This window comes from Hemicordylus capensis, chromosome 3 (genome assembly GCF_027244095.1).
Source record: "Hemicordylus capensis ecotype Gifberg chromosome 3, rHemCap1.1.pri, whole genome shotgun sequence".
Lineage (NCBI taxonomy): Eukaryota > Metazoa > Chordata > Lepidosauria > Squamata > Cordylidae > Hemicordylus > Hemicordylus capensis.
The window spans coordinates 105,495,345-105,517,862 of record NC_069659.1 but is presented as its reverse complement, the minus strand read 5'-3'; the positions used below and the strand labels follow the sequence as shown (position 1 = coordinate 105,517,862).

Below are 22,518 nucleotides of genomic sequence, written 5' to 3'. Positions count from 1 at the left end.
GTCTACGTGTGGTGTGCATGTGTTTGTGTGTGTGTGTGTTGTGTGAATGTGTTTGTGCATTTGTAGCTGTATGCATATGCACATTGATGTTGTGTGTTTGTTTATGCATTTGTGTTGTATTTGTGTATTTGCTTAATTAATTAATTAATTAATACATGTATATACCGCCCAAAATGCAAGTTCTCTGGGCGGTTTACAGGACAATATGTTTGTGTTGGTGCTGTGTACATGCATTTGCATTTGTCTTTGTGTTCATTTGTGTCTTTTGTGTTTGTGGTATGTGTATGTTTGTGCTGCATATATTTGTTGTGCACATGAGTGCTTGTGCATGTTACAAAACTATGCTCATTTCACAGGTGTGTTTGTGCATGGCATGCATTTGTGTGTTTGTGTGAAATTGTATCTTGTATTGTGTGAGAGCATTTCTGTATGTTGCATACATGTGCCTGTGTGCTGGGTGTTTATGTGTATGTGTCTTGGTGTGTGTGTGCCTGTGTTTGAGTTCCATGTTTGCGCTGCATGTGTCCTTGTGCATTGTTGCGTGTGTTTGTGTTTATGCCTGTATTTGTATGTTGTTTGTTGTCAATACTTTGTTTTGTGTTGTACATGTGTGTTTGTGGAATGCATGTTTGTGTGTTGAATGTTTGTGTTGCATTTCTCTCTGTGTGTGTTTTTTGTGTCTGTATATGTGTGGTGCACGAACATATTGTTTGTGTTGCATGTGTGTGTTTCTGTATACTGTATGTTGGATGTTTGTGTTTGCATGTGTTTCCCTCAGTGCACATGTTTTCCCATCATTCCATGCACCCTTTAAATCATCAATACTTCTTCCCCAGAGTGCTCTTACTTCCCACTTGGCTTCCCCCACCTGTACATTCCATGTCCCTCCCCTGTTCCCTGAGTTCATATTCCATAACTAACAGAACAGGCATTGCATTTGCAATAGCATCCAATGGCTGAGTCCCTGTGCCACTCTGTGTACTGACAAAAGGTCTCAGCATTCTGGCTTCACTATCAAAACAGTAACGCTTGGCTTAACTTCGCCAGCCCTTGTTAGTTACACAGGCTTTAATGGGGCAGAAAACCTTAATAACCTTTGAACTGTTGCTTGAAACATTAAAAGGCACTCCTCCTAGACTAGCCCGACAAATTACCTCCATCATTTTCAATAAAATTTGCAAGAATTATAAGCTGCACTGCTCTAAAGATCGGAGGGGAAGGTGTTAATTTTCAGCACTTTTAAACTTGTAACTATGGCAATTTTATCAGATCTCCTTGCCATCAAGCACATTTGTAGACCTCATCAAGTAGATCACGTACACCAAGTTTCAAATATTATCTCAACAGCTGTCATATTTATAAGCAATAGAATTTTGATGCTTATAATGGTGGACACTGTTCTTCTATTTGTCATGACCCTTTAATGAGCAGAAAGTTCACTACTTACTCCGATCAGTAATCACGGTTCGAGCCTCTTGATTGCTAGTTTTGTTTTTCAGATTCTGTGCTGCTGTTATTAACTCTTCAAGTTGTGGACGCCTTTGTTCCAAGTCCTGTATTGTTGCCTAAAAGAATGAAATTTTTAAAATATACATCATTTGTCTGCATTCAAAAAAACCATGGATCAAGTCTCCTAGAACTAATGAAGCAGAACAGCATCAACAATAGTCACTTCTGTGAGCTTTTGTGAAAAGAAGGAAGACAAAATAAAAGTGTACATGATTACACTATATTCTATAGACAGTTATGAGGACTGACTGATGCAATACATTTTATTTACTAGAGATGCAATGAATATCGATTACTTCAATACTTAGGGTGAAAAATCACATATTCATAGTTGTAGATAAATGTCCCACTATGGCAATATATCAACTATAGCCAAAAAGCTTTCTGTGCAAGATGTGAAATTAAGCAAATTTACAGAATGAGGAAAGGTGTGCAACAGCCCAGCATCAAGTGCATTAGCAAGCTAGTCAAATGTTTGAATGAAGAACCTTAATTAGCAATATTTCAGCACTAAGCATAGTAGCAAATTAGTCAGGTGATTATCTAAAGGCACTATATGCAATGAGAAGCCATCCAGTCTATTGTGCTTTAATTCAGATCCAAACTTTGAGAACTAAGATGACTAGTTATACAAGCCATGAGGTTAAAAATGATACATTTCATTTGAGTAATTCTAGCTGTAAAAATGTTTGCAAACTTTCTAATCACCCAAGATTCTCCATCACTGTCATCTTCACTTACGCTATTTCTCTCATTCTATTACCACAATAGTAGAGAAATGATTTATCATTTATAGGAATACATTGTTAATGTGTTACACTAACTGGAGAGGTGAGGTTGGGAGCAGTTATTATAAACAGGTATTAAAGATTTGATATGAAGGTTGCATATTCAGAATCACAAGGACCCTGATTAAAATGTTAATCAAGATCAATGAGCTCTGTGGAGCTGATTGTGAGAATGCAGAATTTCAGGGTAATCTTGACCAAATCACTCCGCTTAACCTTCATTTAACTTTTGAACCAGGATCTTTGTGCTTGTAAGAACACAGCCTAAGAAAATCTAATAAACACTTTCTTTTTCTTAAAAGGAAGAAATGCTAAAGCAGTATAGCAATCCAAGAAGACTGATTCTTTTACAACTCTATATTGGAAAACTCCAGCAATACAATGATAAATACAGCCTATCAGACTATAGTCGTATCAAGACTTTAAACCTATTTGAAGGAATGCAGTTTTGTTGTTTCTGGTCACTCTAGCTTTCATAGCCAATACATTTAAGTAATGTAGTTTTGGGAAGTGTCAGAATCATGAAAAGATGTGATCCTCTAGCAAATATTTCTGGGGTTTTTTTAAAATATAAAAGTAATTCCACTGACTTTGAAGACATTTTCCACATTTGTGGATAGTGACTGCTCAAGGGAAATCCAATTTTAAGGTTCCTAACTTTTATAGTTTTTTACACAAAAGTATGCTTGAGATATGGAACAAATTGCTGAAGTCAGCAACTGAATGTGCATAATGTGATTTGGCTAAGGAAGAAAAAAATGTGAACAATTCCAAAACTAAGTGGACATATGGATAAAGAATAAGGGAACTAAATGTAAATAAGACTAAACTAATGACAACGGGTATAGCAACCAGTGTCAGAATTGACAATGAAGACATTGAAGTGGTGGAGCACTTCTGCCTTTTAGGATGGACCATCAACAGTAAAGGATCCAGTAGTCAAGAAATACGCTGCAGACTAGCACTTGGTAGGGTTGCAACGAAGGAAAGGATATTTAGATGCTGTGATGTGTCTATACCTACAAAGATTAGAATCATTCAAATAATGGTTTTTCCCATGACACTCTATGGATGCTAAAGCTAGACTTTGAAGCAAGATAGAAGAAACACTGACACTTTTGAACTTTGGTGCTGGAGAAGACTTTTGAGGATACCATGGACAGCCAGGAAATCATAGAACAAATCAATCCAGAATTTTCACTCGAGGCACAAATGACCAAGCTCAAACTATCATACTTTGGACACATTATGCGAAAATCCAGCTCCCTTGAGAAGTCCATAATGCTGGGGAAAGTTGAAGGAAATAGAAGAAGACCAGCAGCAAGGTGAATGGACTTGATTATGACAGCAATGAATGCACCACTAAAGACCATAAAGGCCAAGCTGAAGACAGATCATCCTGGAGAGAATCTATCTATGTGGTCGCTAAGGGTCGACACAGACTTGACGTCACTTAATCAATCAATCAATCAATCAATCAATCAATATTTCTTCAGTTAGGGTGGCTTCATGCATTAAGTGATGTTGCAGCTTGGCTAAACTGCCAGTTTCTGGAGTGTATGTATGTGAATCCTACTTCTAGTATCAGGAGGGGAATGCCAATATTAGGTGTGTTGTACAAACCTACAAATATTCTATCCTATTTGTGATTTCAACCCCAAAATTGGAAACCAGATTTGAAGAAAGTTAAAGATGTTGGGTTTGGAATTGCAGGACTCTACTTTGCACAACATGCCCACTGTCATGATAAGTCAGGCTCAATTGTGCGCTCTGAGATTTGGCAATTTGGCCAAGTATTAATATAATAGTATACAGGTGAAACTTGGAAAATTAGAATATCATGCAAAAGTCCATTAATTTCAGTAATGCAAATTAAAAGGTGAAACTGATATATGAGACAGACGCATTACATGCAAAGCGAGATAAGTCAAGCCTTAATTTGTTATAATTGTGATGATCATGGCGTACAGCTCATGAAAACCCCAAATCCACAATCTCAGAAAATTAGAATATTACATGGAACCAAGAAGACAAGGATTGAAGAATAGAACAATATTGGTCCTCTGAAAAGTATACAGTGTACTGTGCTTGATTGGCCAGCAAACTCGCCTGACCTGACCCCATAGAGAATCTATGGGGCATTGCCAAGAGAAGGATGAGAGACATGAGACCAAACAATGCAGAATTGCTGGAGGCCGCTAATGAAGCAACCTGGTCTTCCATAATACCTCATCAGTGCCACAGGCTGATAGTATCCATGCCACGCCGCATTGAGGCAGTAATTGCTGCAAAAGGGGCCCAAACCAAGTACTGAATACATATGCATGCTTATACTTTTCAGAGGTCCGATATTGTTCTATTCTTCAATCCTTGTCTTCTTGGTTCCATGTAATATTCTAATTTTCTGAGATTGTGGATTTGGGGTTTTCATGAGCTGTTTTATTTAAAATTAAGGCTTGACTTATCTCGCTTTGCATGTAATGCGTCTGTCTCATATATCAGTTTCACCTTTTAATTTGCATTACTGAAATTAATGGACTTTTGCACGATATTCTAATTTTCCGAGTTTCACCTGTACGTGCTTTCAGATATAGGAATGAGCTTAAGGCCACCCACTGAATATCATGCTGCTGGAATATAAATTAAATTCCTGAAATAAAGCAATTACAGTATCATTGATCCACATTAGTGATTAGTTCATTAAAAACCAGTATTGCAAAATGAAAAAAGCAAACTACAGTAGTTGGAAATGGTATAGTAGGGTAGTCTTAACATCTGTAACCTGTAGCTTTTCATTGAGGTTATTCTCATTATCACCACTGTGCGCAGGTAGGCGGAGGTGGGGAAGGCAGGATAAACCTTACCTTCCCCACAGACAAGTGATCTTAAGGGCAACCAAGCTCTGTGCAGCTCCATGAAGTACAGAGCAGGGCAGAGGGATCTGGAGCCAGAACCTGTTGTTTTGGCCTCCAGGAATTCCACAATGCAACACGGGTTGCATTAGGAAGGGTTCCCCCATCAAATGGGAGACACATGATACCTGGCAGCTGGGTTAAGGGCGCAAGTGTCCGTACTTATGCCAGAATACTTATCCTTGGCTAAGCGCCTGTTTTCTTTTAAGGGTTAGGCAGCCAGGGAGCAGATGGATCCTACCGCTCCTCATGACCAGCCTAACCCCAGCTGGGCTACCCCAGGCTGGGTTAGGCTGGTCATAAGAATATAACAGCCCAGCTGGATCAGGCCCAAGGCCCATCTAGTCCAGCATCCTGTTTCACACAGTGGCTCTCCAGAAGCCACTGGAACCTATAGGCAGAAGTTGAGGGCATGCCTTCTGTCCTGCTGTTACTCCCCTGCAACTGGTACTCAGAAACATCCTGCTTTTGAGGCTGGAGGTGGCCTATTGCCCTCCGACTAGTAGCCATTGATAGATCTCTCCTCCATGAAGTTATCCAAACCCCTCTTAAAGTCATCCAGGATATTGGATGACACCACATTTTGTGGCAGGAAATTCCACAAGTTGATTATGCGTTGTGTGAAAAATTACTTTCATTTGTTGGTCCAAAATTTCCTGGCAATCAATTTCATGGGATGACCCCTGGTTCTACTATTAAGTGAGAGGGAGAAGAATTTCTCTCTCTCCACTTTCTCCACACCATTCATAGTTTTATGGACCTCTATCATGTCTCCCTGCGGTGGTCTTTTTTTCTAAACTAAATAGTCCCAGGCCTTGCCTCATTAAAAAGGTGCTCTAGGCTCCTGATCATCTTGGTTGCCCTCTTCTGCAACTTTTCCAGTTCTACAATGTCCTTTTTTAGATGTAGTGATCAGAATTGTATGCAGTACTCCAGGTGTGGCCACACCATAGTTTTGTATAAGGGCATTATAATATTAGCACTTGTATTTTCAATTCCCTTCCTAATAATCCCTGGCATGTAATTGGCCTTTTTCACAGCTGGCACCCATTGAATCGACACTTTCAACAAGCTGTCTGTCACAAACCCAGGATCCCTCATCTGGCCAGTCACTGACAGCTCATATCCCATCAACCTATACTTGAAGTTGGGGGTTTTCATACCAATGTGCATCACTTTACACTTGCCAACATTGAACCTCATTTGGTCATGATGAGAACAGCCTCATTGTTTGTTCCAAAAAATCAAAAGGAAATGTAGTTCCCTTCAAGTAAGATTTCCTTGTAGTTTTTCTTACGCCAGAATACTTCTTCAGCTTACTTACTCAAATTAGATGAATGTAAAGATCTAGAAGATTCTAGCTCTTGTACAGTTGTAAGACCATTACAATACTAATTTAAGATAAGAGCATATCTTACATAGAATATCTAAAATATATTACTTAGATTCAGTTTGTCCTTAAAATTCCCTCTGACTGGCTAAGAAGTATTCAGCAAAATAATATCATGAGAAAACTGTGATGTATTTGCAATAATAAGAACAGATTACCTTATTATTAAAGATAGGTTTATAACTGAGCAAAGATTTAAACATAATTAACAAGCAAAATGACCTGAATCTGCTTAAATCATCTTAAAGTTCATCAGTGATAAAATATATTATACATGACTTAGCCTTGAAGCCATATATGATGATACTAAACTTTAAACAAAGAGAAGCAATAATTAAACTTAGATTTATATAGATGGAAACTATAGTCTTGACAGGTGGATGGTTAAAAATTAGCCTAGGGAAATGTTTACTGCTGCAAAGTGAATCTTGCTGAGCATAACTACGTCTGTCTCCAGAGATTCCAATTATGCATTATATTAGAAACAAATAGATAACTCCATTGGTACCTAAAATTCACTTTTGAAGAGAGGAAAAGAAAGCAATATTGCTAATTGCACACAAATTCATCAGAACTTTAAGAAAATTTGCTGTTCTGCATAACATTTATCTTTCTAAGCAACAATTATGGTTTAATGAAGTGGGATTTTTAATACACTGTCAGACTAATCCTGTATTTGAGATAGCATTGCTGTAACTTTGTGGGTGGCAGCAGCAATGGTAGCACTAGAAATTTTTCTAGTTACTGGATATAGGCACAGGAAAGAGCCCCAGTGTATCCAGTGCTGCTGCTGCTACCTCTGCCCCAAAGAAAAGGACGGAGAGGGAGAAATGCTGCAACAACTGAATTTATTGTCCCCACCAAAACTGCATCAGATTTCCCCACCCCTGAATTTCTCCCTTATCTCAAATTTATGCTGAAAGTTAATAGAAGAACATGCCTTCTTAGAATCCCTTATAAGTTCCTTAAATCACTAGATAAAAACATTCACCAGGAATCCCAGCTCCACTGCTCTAACTCAGACTTCAAGGGCCTCACTTTAGGAAAGAGAAGGAGCTCAGCAAAGGAAGAATGTATTTTCTTCTAGCAGCTCATAGTCAGAGACTGGACGGCAAGCAGGCTCTTATTTAGTGAGATGTGCTTTTCCAGTGAGCTACAAGTCCACATAAGTCTTCTTTGGTACCAGGCTGTATGGCTTGGATTTTCCTTTGCATGGGGCTAGGTGGACAGGGAGGAGGGGGTGTCACACAGTCAGACCACTGAGATACAACAAAGGCCTCCATCATAAGCTTCTCCTCGGTTTGCTCTTATGGCTGTGTTACAGTTTGTTCTGAGAAGTCCCTTGCTACAATTGTAACAAGCTTAGTGTGGAGCAAATAGAGTGTTGATCGGTTAAATTGTAGGGTTGTGTTTTATTCCTGCTGCCTCCTTTCCTACCATTTAATAATATTGTTGCCAGACAGAATCCTGAAAGGTGAGCTTTACATTGCATTGACTGTATTTCCAAATTCCTGAGTAGGATTCAAATCCTTATTACCCAGTAGGGATGTGCACAAACCAGTTCGGAGGTCCTTTTCTGGACCTACAAACTGGTCTGGCGGTCGGCTGCAGGGGGGCGGTTACCCTTAAGGAGCAGGGAGGGTTTCCTTACCCACCACCACCACATTTCCCCCACCAGCATTCATGCCAAAATCACTGGCATGGGACAGCAGCGGGCCGCCTTGCCACCCTGGTCAGTGTCAACCAAGAAGTGCCCGACATGCATGTGCACGCATGCACATTGGGCACTTCTGGTTTGACGATGACTGGGGTGGCAATGAGGTATGCTGCCGCCTCATGCCATTGATTTAGGCAAGAGTGCTGGTAGGGGAAATGCGGCAGGGGTAAGGACACCCTTCCTGCTCCTTAAAGGTAACCCCACCACCACCAAACCAGCTGGATGCTGGAGCTTGCACATCCCTATTACCCAGTGCAGTGTTTTTTCCTACTGAGTTATCAGGAAGTTCATGGGATTATTTCTTGTGAATGTGCTAATGTAGTATGCATTCGTCCCTGTACAAGTGGCTCCTTTCCCTCTACCTTCTAAACAGCTTGTTCCCTTCACATACTAAAATGTTGTATCCAGTGTTATTAGCATTGTTTGTGTGGAATAACTGTAGGTCTTGAAACCTTCTGAGGTGACGGACAGTTACTATGGTTCTATGTGCAGGCTTCCTCCCATCTCCTGGATGGAGCTGGCAATGGAGCTGGCTGAGCATTTCTGGTTAGAAGGGCCATCCTTCCTCTTTGCATGTCCTGAAATTTTCTTTAGAAAAAGGTGGCACTTTTCAGGCTGCTACTGCTTGCACTGCTATGGGATTCAGCCCTTGTCAGACGAAGGCCTTGGTGCTTTTGGCTGCAAGCAACAGCTGCTAACATCCTCATTGCTGGGCTTTGATATTAACATTGCTGGAAAAGGGACAGTGAGCTCTTTTTGGCAATAGGCTTGTGCCTTATGTGTGGGAGAAGTTAAATGATGGGTTATCGTAATGTCATTATGATAGTCTCCTGCTAACTTGGCAAAGAGGCACCTTTTAATGTGGTGATTCTCTTTATTTAGCAGGGGGAGAGTAACTGGCCCTATCCACCCCCAGCACAGTACCTCCAGTGACTGTTGCTGGTTTCTATCTTATGTTTCTTTTTAGATTGTGAGCCCTCTGGGGACAGGGATCCATTTAGTTTACCTTATGTATTTGTTATTTCTCTGTGTAAACCGCCTTGAGCCATTTTTGGAAGGGCGGTATAGAAATCGAATAAAAATAAATAAACAAATAGTCCCACCATCACTATGTGAGGATTCACACCTTCAGTGCATGGAGGGATATGGGGTCATTGCCAGGAGCGAAGCTGTGATCTGTAGTGACAGAGTTGCTATAGACTTTGTGGGAGGGAGCATAATTGTTGCTACAATTATGCTACAATTTGTGGGAGGGGCCATAATTGTTGGTACAATTGTTGCTACTCTGTCCCGCTTTTAAGTGCGATTATTGTGTTTTTATCTCTGATGCTGAGAGAGAGAAAGATTAGGATGCAAACTTGTGGAAGCTCTGGTGCAGCAGCAGTCATCTTAGCTGAAGTACAGGATTGCTTTGTGCATGTTTATATAAGGATGTGCACAAATCAATTTTTTTGATTCACCCCTGATTTGTTTTGTGTCCAAATCACCCAAGATTTGGTTTGTATTTGTTTTGATTTGATTCAGATTTGTATCAATTTGAATCACTTAACAAGGTTGTAGGGGCACCAATGGTAGGTAGGTCCACATGGGTGCCACCTACCACCCAGATTTCAAGGCAGTGGGACACTTGGTTGATTTTTAATGAATTTTTTTTAGTTTTTACTGATTCTGAACATAGCCACCATAGGAAATAATGGGGATTCAACATCATCATATCTTAACCCTAATATGGATCCCCAGCTTTCTTTCTTTCTTTCTTTCTTTCTTTCTTTTTAAAGCTAAGCTCTAGCCCTTGTAGAAGTGAAGCTATGGAGCAAAATGTGCAGTCATTATTTTTCAAGTGTTCAGATTCTTTGGTGTACAATAACTTTTCCTCTTATTGAATCCATATGAGGATTCATTGCACACATTCATTTCTTCTGTTCATTTTAACTGTCACTGGACAGTATCAACTGCCATGTGCCAACTACATCCCCCCCACCCCCCACCTGCAAGGCAGTGGGGTACTCTTTTTTTTTTTTTAATTGCCAACTGCCATGTGCCAACTACACCCCATCCCCCCTCCTGCAAGGCAGTGGGGTACTCATTTTATTTTTTAGGAATATTGAAATGTTTAGATTCTTTGGTGTCTAATAATGTTTCCTCATAATGAATCCCTATAAGGATTCATTATATGCCTATCACTGGACAGTGCCAACTGTCAACTGCCATGTGTCAACTACCTCCCCCCCCCCACACACACACTGTGGTACTCAATTTATTTTTTAGATATTTTTGAAATGTTTAGATTCTTTTGTGTCTTCATTACACACCTTCATTTCTTCTGTACATTTTGACCCCACTGCTTTGCAGGTGGGAGTGGGGAATTAGTAGCATCCCATGTTCCAACTACCTCCCAACCCACAAGCCACTGGGTACTCAGTTTATATTTTATGATTCATTCTTAGACACCAAAGAGCCTAAACACTTGAAAAAAATCCTAGAACACAAAGTGAGTAGTAACCCATTGCCTTGCAGGTGGGAGGGAGGTGTAGTTGGCATGGCAGTTGACAGTTGCCACTGATATGTGAGGAGAGCTGGTCTTGTGGTAGCAAGCATGGTTTGTCCCCTTAGCTAAACAGGGCCCTCCCTGGTTACAAATGAATGGAAGGCTAGAAGTGTGAGCACTGTAAGATATTCCCCTCAGGGGATGGAACTGCTCTGGGAAGAGCATCTAGGTTCCAAGTTCCCTCCCTGGCTTCTCCAAAATAGTGCTGAGAGAGATTCCTGCCTGCCACCTTCGAGAAGCCGCTGTCAGTCTGTGAAGACAATACTTAGCTAGATAGATCAATGATATATAGACAGTATAAGGCAGCTTCCTATGTTCCACTGTCCAAAATATATTCAAAATGAATAGAAGAAATGAAGGTGTGTAATGAATCCTCTTTGGGATTCACTGAGGGAAACTTATTATACCAAAGAATCCAAATACTTGAAAAATAGTGATTACACATTTTGCTCCATAACTCCACTTCTACAAGGGCTAGAGCTTAGCTTAAAAGAAAAGAAAAGAAAAGAAAAGAAAAGAAAAGAAAAGAAAAGAAAAGAAAAGAAAAGAAAAGAAAAGAAAGCTGGAAATCTGGGGAAATTAATAGTAGGGATTTGACTCTCAAATCAATTTGAATCGAATCAGGCATGATTCAGTTTGTATCTGAATCTAGCCAATGACCATAGGAGTTATTTGTTTTGTCTCCAAATCAGCTAGATTTGGGTACAAATAAATTTGAACCCAAATTAATTTGCACACCCCTAATAAGAACAAAACATTGCACATTACAATGTACACATTGTTATGTGCACATTATGTACACATTGCTTTGGGCCTGTGTATATAAGAATAGCCTTGTGGATCAGGCCCCAGGCCTATCTAGTCTAGCATTCTGTTTCACACAGTGACCAACCAAATGCCTTGGGTAGTAGTCACAGAACCAGGAGATGAAGGCATCCCCCTCTCCAGTCACTGCTCCACTTCAACTGATATTCAGAGTCATCCTGCCTCTGAACATGGAGGTACCTATAGCCATTAGGATTGGTAGCCATTGATAGACTTGTCCTCCATGAGTTTGTCTAAGCCCAAAGACACATCCTGTGACAGAGAATGCCAAGAATTAGAATTTGAGCAGTTATTTCTATTGTTAAAGTTATTGGCTGACATGATGTACAACACTTGTGTTCTCCTTCCTCCAGGGCACATGTAAAATCTATCCCCAGCAGCTCTTGTGCAACAACTTGGAAATGTGCACTCGTAATTCTTTTCAGTGGAAGCTCTGTTGTACAACTGCACTTCTGAGTTGTAGCACAACTGTGGTCTTGCGCAACACTGCTGGGACTATCTTTTTTGTGCACAGCAGCCTCAGTGGAAGGGAAACACCAGTGTTAGGATAGACATCATGTTGTCTACTGTTTCAGTATTCTCTTAAATAAATAAAATTATATTTAAAGAAGTTTTGAGAAAGTACTGAATACTGTTCCAATGAATTTAAAGTAAAACGGATCAGAATGACAAACTCATTAAGGAATTATTAAAGCTGGTTCAATCTGATTTTTGAAAGCAAAAAGTAGGAGTTTAATATATTGTCAGATGCAAGGTGATTAACTAACTCTGGCAACTTATATGAATGCACCTGCCAAGACTGCAATTAGATCTTTTTGGAACAAATTAACACAACATTAGAAAATATAGCTATTTCACAACTACAGTGTACCTGCATTACAAAAAATGCATGGTTTAATTAGTCTATTGAAACATTATTTTAATGTGCTTTCTTTGCACAGAGAGAAATTTGTTTGTGAGGAAAGACCTTTCATTAGATATGCAAAACAAATTCAGTATTATACTACAAAATACTATATTTACTGCTTTCAAGCCATTAAAGTTTTCTCGTCATAAGAAACATTTTTTGTTGTAGTCAGCACACAGTTCCTTTTTATTCTTATGCTCACGATTTTCCCTCCAGAAAATCATCATTATAAATAGAAACTAGATTATTTAACAGAATTGAAAAAACCAGAGCAATTAGTTATCCAACAGCACTTCTAAATGAATATGTTTCTGTAGAACAAAAATAGTAACAGGAAACATACTTTTCCTCTCTAAGCTTCAGTCAATTCCTACAAGGAAAAAAAAGGGTGTGTTTTTTTATTACTGATTTACAGCTGTATCCACTTATAGCAGCATCTTCAGGCCTCACAAGCTATCTCCCTGAAATATCTCCTTCCAGAGTAGCGATTATTATGTAATTTCACAAGGCAGCCAAGTTTATTCTTTTCCAACAAAAAGAGGGCACTTGGAAGCCATATGAAGAAGCAGACTTATTATTCCAATCAGACAACCAGGTTGCCTGTGGGTTTTTTTGATGGGGATGTGCATCCAAAGCTTCACTTCAGCAAAAAGTTCAGTTTTGAAATGTAAATAGGGATTGATGCTGTGGAAATATGAGGTTCTATTAAGCAGAAAGAACCTTTGGGGTACTTTTATAATGGCAAGTACATAAACATCTTACCACTACTTCAGATAGACTGAAAAATCTGCTGCTTCTGTGCAAATATATGTAATGGAATCAAGAGGCCACTGCGTCACATTCTCGTTTTGTCACCTCGCAGGAATGAACTTGCACCTTGGACTTCCAGATACTGGAGAACTCTGCATCTTATGTTAATGGAATTACATGCTGGGGATATATCTAAGCAGAACTGACTTTTAGATTATCTATCTTCCATCTTGATTTTGATCATACAATGAAAGAGTAGTTCTTTGATAAACAGCATGCAAACCTATGGTAGCTCCCTGTACTCTTGGTTCAGAGATTTTGCCCTGGACAAGAAATGAGGGAAGCAGGACAAAGCCTTTGCATGTGATATGAAACCATGGCAATTTTCTTGTAGACTGCATGTCCCACACTGGTTTCACAATAACACTTATCAGTTGTGGATGGATGGGCACAATGAAGTCACTGCCACATGTGAGCTGCAGTCTTCAGGTGTACATTGGATGTAATGCCTCCCTAAATACTTGCCTTATTAATTAAGTTGCTTTGCCACTAAAATACTTCTAAAGTGACTTACAATATATAGTTTATAGCCCTATGAATAGTATAAGATCAAGTATATATTAAAGACCAAGTAACACTGGAATACTGACAGCAGATACACTGAAGCCAATCCAGGGAAAGCTTTGGCATAACATCTCCCTCCCCCAAATAAGAAAGCTTAGTGGCCTGGCTGATCTACCTAGTCAAGGAGGTTGTTCACACAAGCAGCCCTACCCAGGTGCCAGGATCATGGCCAATCCCAGCACTGCCTCTCCTGGTAGCCCAGGGTTTTTACCCTGACTTTTACCAGGTAGAAGGGCACAAGCATGGGTCCACCAGGTCCTCAGTAGTGTGTCTGTTCAGGCTGCCTGTAGCCTGCACAGTGCCAGGCATCTAAAGCATTTAGTGATTTCTGGAGGCTGGGTTGCATTTTCCTGGCCTCTAGATGGCCACATGGATCCCGGGGCAGCTGCTCATGTGAGCGTGTGAGCCATGCGGCCAAAAGAGTACCAGAGATCACCTGGGGGGAAGGTAGGTGCTACCCTGCTTCCCCCCCCCCGCACCCTCCCCACCTGACTTGAAGACAATGTGAATGGCTTCAATGAAACACTGAAGGCATTGCCACCATGGGACAGACCCTGCTCCATGTCTCAACAACTCATTCCAAAGAAAAAGGGAAGACAGGAAAGATATCCTATTTAGGTTTTACAGACAAATTAGATTAATCCAAAAGGGTGAATCCATATCCAAATCAACCAAAGTGGATACAGAGGCAATTAATAGGAATAAAAAGTAAATCTGAATGCATTTCAAGTGAACACATTCTTTATAATACTATTTAAGATAAGTTTTTGTATTGTCTTTCAGAAAGCAACTTAACTCTTAACTGGGGAAAAAGCTTTCCTTAAATGCTCTGAGAAAGTGGGTGCTCACTCATTATGTTAGGATCACTTTTCTGTCCTATTAAACCATGTTGTGAATGCTTGCTGTCACATTAAAAAGGACACCAGCATCCTGAATTCAAAAACACAATGCAGAAATGCCCAGAGGTCAAAATGTGCAATGGTCATGATGATTTCTCTTGTTTTTGACATGGGTATTGCTAGGTACTTACGCCTCTCCCTTTTCACGCTCTCGAAAGGAACCCAACACTCTCGTCTAATCCTGAATCTGTAATCACCAGTTCATCCTTGTTCTATCATGTACTGGCATGTTTTGTCCATGGGCATTGCTAGGATCCCGTTACAACTGCGTCAACAGTACTTGCTTTATTTTCAATTTTCGCTCCCCTTTGCAATCACTTCCTGTGGCAGCCTTTGCCACTGTGTGAAGGTGGTGGTGAGTATACTCTGCATTAGTATCTCACCCCTCAACGTGTGTGTGTGTGTGTGTGTGTGTGTGTGTGTGTGTGAGAGAGAGAGAGAGAGAGAGAGAGAGAGAGAGAGAGAGAGAGAGAGAGAGAGATCGTTTTTTCTCCTGGGCAATCACTACCACCTCCTTTACTGAGTACAGCAGCCAGATTATTGCTGGGCACAAAAGTCAGTCAGTCACATACACACACACACCCATTGAGCCCAACAGCTGGATTGCTGCTGGGCACAGTGAGTACCTCCTACACTCTCCACTGAACCTGGCAGCTATGCTGCTGCTGGCCACAATGTGTATCCACCACCCCACCTTTGGGCCTGTAAATGATTTTGTTTGTTTGTTTGTTTCATTTTATACTGCCCCTCCCAATTTGGCCCAGGGCAGTTTATAAACAAAACAAAAACTGCTGGTTTGCTGCTGGGTATGCCTGCCACCCCCTCCAGATGAGTCTGGCAGCTGTGTTGCTGCAGGGTCCTGTGCACTGGAAGCCTGAGGGCTCTGTGCACTGAAAGAGCCAGCAATTTGCATCCCTCATGTGCAAATGGAAAATGAAAGACAGAGGGGGGAAATAAATGGTGAAAATATGCTATGCTCTGTCCCTCTCCCTTTCCATTGCAGTTGCATGCAGGAGGAAGCTTAATGCTCAAGAACAGAGGAGGCCATGATGGGGAGCCCCTGCTGGCTGGAATGTTTAATTCCAGCTCAAAATATTCTTCCTCAAAACCTCCTGCTTTGTCCAAACAAGGTTGGGGGCGGGGGTGCAGGGGGAAGGCAGGCAAGAGGTTCAACCAAAGATTTCAGGCATGTGCCCTTATGTTTAGTGGTAACAACCCTGCAGGTTGCTGAATCCTTTTTCCAAATCATTCAGAAGGATTCTTGCTCAAAAATATCTTACAAGGAAGCCAGTTTTTCCCTTTGTGTTCCTATCAATTAGCAATAATATTGCTATGCTCTCATATACACATTGGTTCAGGTTTCTTTCCATTTTCTATCATACTTCGGACACATGATGTGAAAACTCAGCCCCCTTGAGAAGTTCGTAATGCTGGGAAAAGTTGAAGGAAAGAGAAGAAGAGGACAGCCTGTAGCAAGGTGGATAGACTTGATTATGACAGCAATGAATGCACCACTGGAGAGAATCTATGTGGTCGCTAAGAGTCGACACTTAATCAATCAATCGATCACTGCCATAAGTATGGTGCAACTGCCTTCTAAGGCAGGACAATGACTGTAACTATGGTTTGTCAGTTCAAACATGCGAAACCATAGCTATCAGAAACCATATTGACCCAAGATTTGCAAATCCATGTTCATGGTACATACCTAATTAACAACAGCCTTACTGGATCAGGCCCAAGGCCTATCTAGTCCAGCATCCTGTTTCAACAGTGGCCTATCAGATGCCTCTGGGGAGCCCAAAAGCAAGATGTGAGGGCATGCCCTCTATTCCACTGTTGCTGCCCTGCAACAATAATATCTGCACTGGTTAAATATGAAGCTCTGCCTTGGGCAACTGAAGATTTTCAGAATTTATTTTATTTTATTTTGCATTCAGCAAAAGCTAATATCATATCTTTCGGTTAATGCTATGCATCCTGAAGAAGAACTGGACAAAACAATGTTGCATTGGGCAACCTATACCTATGTAGCAGTACATACAGTTAGGTTAATTTCCAGCTGCTTGGAACCAGTAAATATCAGAAGATCTGGATTGCTTGAGCTGCTTTGGTTGCTAAGCAAACAACATTAATGGTGGAAAAAGTTGGATCCTCACCTCACCATAAAAAGTGGTTATTGGCGCAATCCATCTTAGATGTCAATATAAAAGATTATAGAACAAGAGAGGCAAAGATTAATTGAGTGAGGAAACTTGGCAGCCACTGTTATTATTTGCTGTATAGGGATAGTACTGCTACTGTGCTTAGCTGCTCTTGGCATTTCCTCTGAGGGCCCCCGTTCTTATTCTTCTCCCCCACCCCACACACACCCTTTGCAGAAGGCGTAATGTCATGATATGTCAGAAGGGTATCAAAAGAAAAAGAGGATGTGAACCAGAACAAGCTAAGAAACAATATGTGAGGGTCTTTTTAAAAAAGGAAAATGTATTCTCTATATGTCCAATGCAATTTCATGATATACCTTTTTCAGGAGCACAACAATAATTTCTCCTGATTATATAGGTTCCCACATTATGGACAGCTCCTGGCAAGCCTGCTGCCTCACTCAGATCGGAAGGCATGTCAGGAGGTGGGCAGCCGAGAAACTAAATATATAATACTATTTGACTTTGTATTCGAATCTATATGATATGATTATCTGGAGATAGTTATTCAATATAGACCTTTTTATATATCTTATAAAAATCTACTAGGAATATTCTTCTAAATTCATGTGAATGGATAGATAAGAGTGGGTAGAAGCAAGAGCTACAGAAATAGATAAATGATTTACATTTGCAAGTTTTACTCTTGAACATACAGAGTTGCTGAAATTAATTAAAGAATATAGATCTGAAAATATGGCTCTTTCTCCTGCAAGCCAGATTTTCCCCAAGCCAGGTCTCTATTTCAATGAGATATATAATTTCTAGTAGTCCTTTGGAATCTGTTTATGGCAGGTCTTCCCAGCACCGACGCCCCTTATCACTAAGCATTATGTATGTCTGCAGCATCAGACTGATTAATCACAGAAGTCACCTTCAGCACTATCTAGTCAAAGACAACACAGAGCAGAAGGATGCTAGGACGGAAAGGGTAATGTTCACACTATTTGTGAACATATGGTAAAATGTCAACTAATGGGGTCACGTTGACAGCAGCTTACCCGTTGGAAATCAGATGTCATGATGGATTCTGCTAGCTGAGAGAAGATACGGAGAAAAGAAGAGGATAAAAATGATACTTCTGACAGACACAGAACAATTAAAGGTGAATCAGTCCACTGAAGGAGAGCTTGAACTAAGAAATTTTTAACAATCTTTACATAGGGGGTGGGAAGTATCATTAGCACAACAATACTTATCACAACTTTGCTTCCAGTAAACTGCAACTAAACTTCAAAAACATTTGTACTGTATAACTATGATAGTTCAGTGTAAATTAACCAGGTGTACAGGAAATGATATCTGAATGGCAGATATTCTCCAAGTCGCAGTCCACATTTCTATGCACCTGCTACTGAGTTCTTTTTCATTGCAAAAACCAGAATTGAACCTAGAGCCTTACACATATTCTACTACAGATCTATGGCCCCTCCACCATCAAACACTGTTAGTATTTTGCTTCTTCCTTTCCAAATGTTTATGTACAATGACAGTAACTTTTAGCAGTTCAGTGACTTTAGTTTTTAAAATCAAAAGCTTAAGTACTAGCTGTTGATAGGCCATTATATTCAAATATTTTTCCCTTTCCTTTTTCAGAAAACCCAAATGACTTGTTGATAAGTGAATCTGATATGGTTTTAACTCTTATCAAGCAGAAGTAAGCATCTCAGATAATATCTATGTCAATTTTATTTTTGGCACAGTAGTTATAAAAAATAATAATGATTGGGTAGTAGTAGCTGGAATAATTCTATAATTTTCTGGTTTGTCTTCTAACGTCTTTAGTGCACAATGCAAGAAAATGTCAGGAAAATGTCACAATTATTTCCTCTGCTGTGTGGACGGCACACTAAACTTAATGCAGTGAAAACTACTCTGCAGGGAGAAGAGGATTTTGAATTAACGGGGGTGGCAAAGGTGCATCTGGACTCTTCGTTATTCAGTGTAGTCTAAATAAATGACTATATTGGGAAGCGAGAACCAGAGTTTTGAAATATGTTTGATTTTTAAGAATTAAATCAGTGTTTAAAATGTACAAAAATAGGTATGTAGTTAGGTGACAGGCAGCTCTTCATAACTTGGAAGAATGCCAAGTGGGAGCACTTATTTGTCTTGGAATTCCATAGTTGGAATGGGAGGTATATTCTGGATTGTGAAAGCTCATAGTCTATTCCTTATCTGTCTTTTTATTAAATTTAACTTTTGATTTTTATCTTACACATTTGGAAAAAATGGAAGACATCTTAGACTGCTTTTCTTAAAGCCACAGAAACTAAAATTGTCATTTACCCTGAATATTAGAAGCTACTAAGGCAGACAAGATTTCAAAAAGGGGTTTCTTTTAAGGGTTGATCTCTTTTATCACTCTCCATATAAAGCCCAATTAAATTCTTAACTTTCTCTTACTGATGTAAAGTAATACATTCAAATTTAGTTCAGTGAACTGAAAACTGAAAGTTTATAAAGGACCTTAAAACATGAAAATGAATAATGGTTTTAATACAGACATAAAGCATGAAGTGTAAGATAGAAAGACTATTAATATCCCTTTACTTTTCCTATCAAGCTCCTAGAAAACGAACCCAAAATCTGTGCTAGAATATTCCACAGGAGTGCAATTTTAGGTTTAGTGAGGAGAGGAGAGGAGAGGAGAGGAGAGGGAAGAGATCTCAATTGGAGATTTCCAGACTCTCAACAAAGTCCTGCTCTTGTATCTATTCAAAATTAAATTGCAAAAAACCCCACACCTTGAAATTATGCATTGTGCTTACTTTTCATAACTCTTAATAAACAGATATATATGCTGTCTTAAGAAATATGATGATTGATAGAATTTGCTAGCATTACATTCTCTTAAGCTATCACAGGGAGCAACAGAGTACACCCTACAAACTGTATCTTCTTTCTTTATCAGAAATCTGCAATGGAGGACTGAATAAAAGTTTGTTGTTGTTACTGAAGACCAAATAGTGAGGCGATTCTCATGATCACCATTGTGCACAGGCAGGCGGGGGTGGGGGAGACATGGTCAACCTTCCCTTTCCCACAAATGAGCAAGGTGAAGTTGGTGGGAGCGTGTTCCACACTCCCATACTGGCAGCCCTGCTCCATGAAGTTCCATGAAGTGGGATCAGAACTTGTTGTTCTGTCTCTGGGCATCCCACAATGCACTGTGTGGCACACATTGGGGGATTCCCCCATTAGATGGGTGTTCTATGTCTGTGTATGAATTCAGCCCAAGGAGACACACAATACCCAGCAGCTGGGTTAAGGATGTTAACATCAGCCAACAGCTGGGTTATTTAGAAGGGTTAGGCGGGCAGGAAGGAGAGGGATCCATTTTATTTATTTATTTATTTATTTATTTATTTATTTATATACCGCCTTTCGTTAAAAGAAAACCCCAAGGCGGTTTACAAAAACTAAAACAGACAATAAAAAGCAATAAAAACATCAAGCTAAAAACATATAAAACAAGCATAAAAACAAGACAACAGATAAAAACACACCGAAGCAGCAGTAAAAACGATTATGTAAAAGCCTGGATAAAAAGCCAAGTCTTTAAAAGCTTCCTAAAAGCCGTGATGGAGTCTGAGGAATGAATGGCCACTGGGAGAGCATTCCAGAGTCTAGGAGCAGCAACAGAGAAGGCCCTGAACCAAGTGCACGACAGCTGGGCCTCCCTCACTGTCGGCACCCGGAGCAGGGCCCCCTCAAATGTCCTCGTCAAGTGGGCAGCAACCCTTGGGAGCAGGTGGTCCCTCAAATACCCCGGGCCCAAACCGTTTAGGGCTTTAAAGGTCAAAACCAGCACCTTGAATTGGACCCAGAAACGAACCGGCAGCCTGCGCAGCTCTTTCAAAATGGGGGTGATATGTTCCTAACGGGCAGCTCTGGATAAAACCCTCGCTGCCACGTTTTGCACTAGCTGCAGTTTCCGGATATTCTTCAAGGGCAGCCCCACGTAGAGCGAATTACAGTAATCCAGCTGCGACGTGACTAAGGCGTGGGTAACCGTGGCCAGATCTGCCTTCTCGAGAAAGGGACGCAGCTGGCGCACCAGCCGAAGCCATGCAAAGGCACCCCTGGCCACCGCCTCTACCTGAGCTTCCAAAAGCAGAGCCGGGTCCAGTAGTACCCCCAAGCTGCGTACTTGCTCCTTCAAGGGGAGTGCAACCCCATCCAGAACTGGTAAAATCTCCTCATCCCGATTGGCTCTCCTACTGACCAACAGTACCTCCGTCTTATGCGGATTCAATTTCAGTTTGTTAGCCCACATCCAACCCATCACGGCCTCCAGCCCCCGATTCAGGACATCCACCGCCTCCCTAGGATCAGATGACAAGGAGAGATAGAGCTGAGTGTCATCTGCATATTGCTGACAACTCATTCCAAATCCCCAGATGACCTCTCCCAGCGGCTTCATGTAGATGTTAAACAGCATGGGGGACATGTCTGATCCCTGCGGGACCCCCACAGGCCAATGGCCACGGGGCCGAGCAGTAGTCCCCCAGCACCACGTTCTGGACCCTCCCCCCAAGAAAGGACCAGAACCACTGAAACGCAGTGCCTCCGATTCCCATACTCGAGAGGCGGCCCATGGTCGATGGTATCGAACGCCGCCGAGAGGTCCAGCAGAACCAACAGGGACGCACTCCCCCTGTCTAGTTCCCGGCATAGGTCATCCACTAGAGCGACCAAGGCAGTCTCAGTTCCATACCCGGGGCGGAAGCCAGATTGACAAGGGTCCAGATAATCCGTATCATCCAAGACCCTCTGCAGCTGGGACGCCACCACACGCTCCATCACCTTGCCCCAAAAGGGAAGGTTAGACACAGGTCTATAGTCATCCAGGTTGGAGGGATCAAGGGAGGGCTTTTTAAATAGTGGTCTTACCACCACCTGCTTGAGGCACGATGGCATCCTGCCATCCCTTAATGAAGCATTAACGATCACCTCCAGCCATCTGCCTGTCCCCTCCCTGGCAGCTTTTATTAGCCATGAAGGGCAAGGGTCAAGAGCGCACGAAGTCGCCCGCACACTGCCCAGGATCTTGTCCACATCCTCAGATCCATGAGAATTCCACAACTTCTCATGACCAGCCTAACCCAGCATGGGCTGCACCAGGCTTGGTTAGGCTGGTCATGAGAACAGCCTCAATGTCTGCCTATATGTGAAAGACCAGAACATAATAAAGAATACTAGCTTATCCCTCACAGAGCATCTGCACTCTAGGACTTTATTGTTCACTCACTCGCTCAGCCAGTCATCTCCCATCACCCAGCCTCCCCTCAGCCAATCATCTCCCTTCACCCAGTCTCCCCTCACCCAGTCGTCTCATCTCAGACATTGAGCAACGGCATCCGTCGCCACTGAGTCTCCTCGCAAGGAGGATGGCCGAGCTGGGGCTTCCCTTCCAGCCTGCACAGATGGCCCTCAGTG

General features: G+C 41.2%; 1 protein-coding gene across 19 annotated transcripts in view; it reads right to left on the bottom strand.

Moving 5' to 3' along the window:
- The window catches only part of DMD (dystrophin), a 1,901,967-nt gene that overhangs the window by 498,806 nt on the left and 1,380,643 nt on the right, over nucleotides 1–22,518 (bottom strand). For all 19 annotated transcript variants that reach the window (XR_008319265.1, XM_053308495.1, XM_053308494.1 and 16 more), the window contains one exon: nucleotides 1,448–1,565. Coding sequence is in view for 18 of the 19 variants with exons in the window: in XM_053308495.1 (XP_053164470.1) it covers nucleotides 1,448–1,565 (118 nt within the window). In the remaining variant the exon portion in view is untranslated. The remainder of the gene's footprint in view (nucleotides 1–1,447; nucleotides 1,566–22,518) is intronic.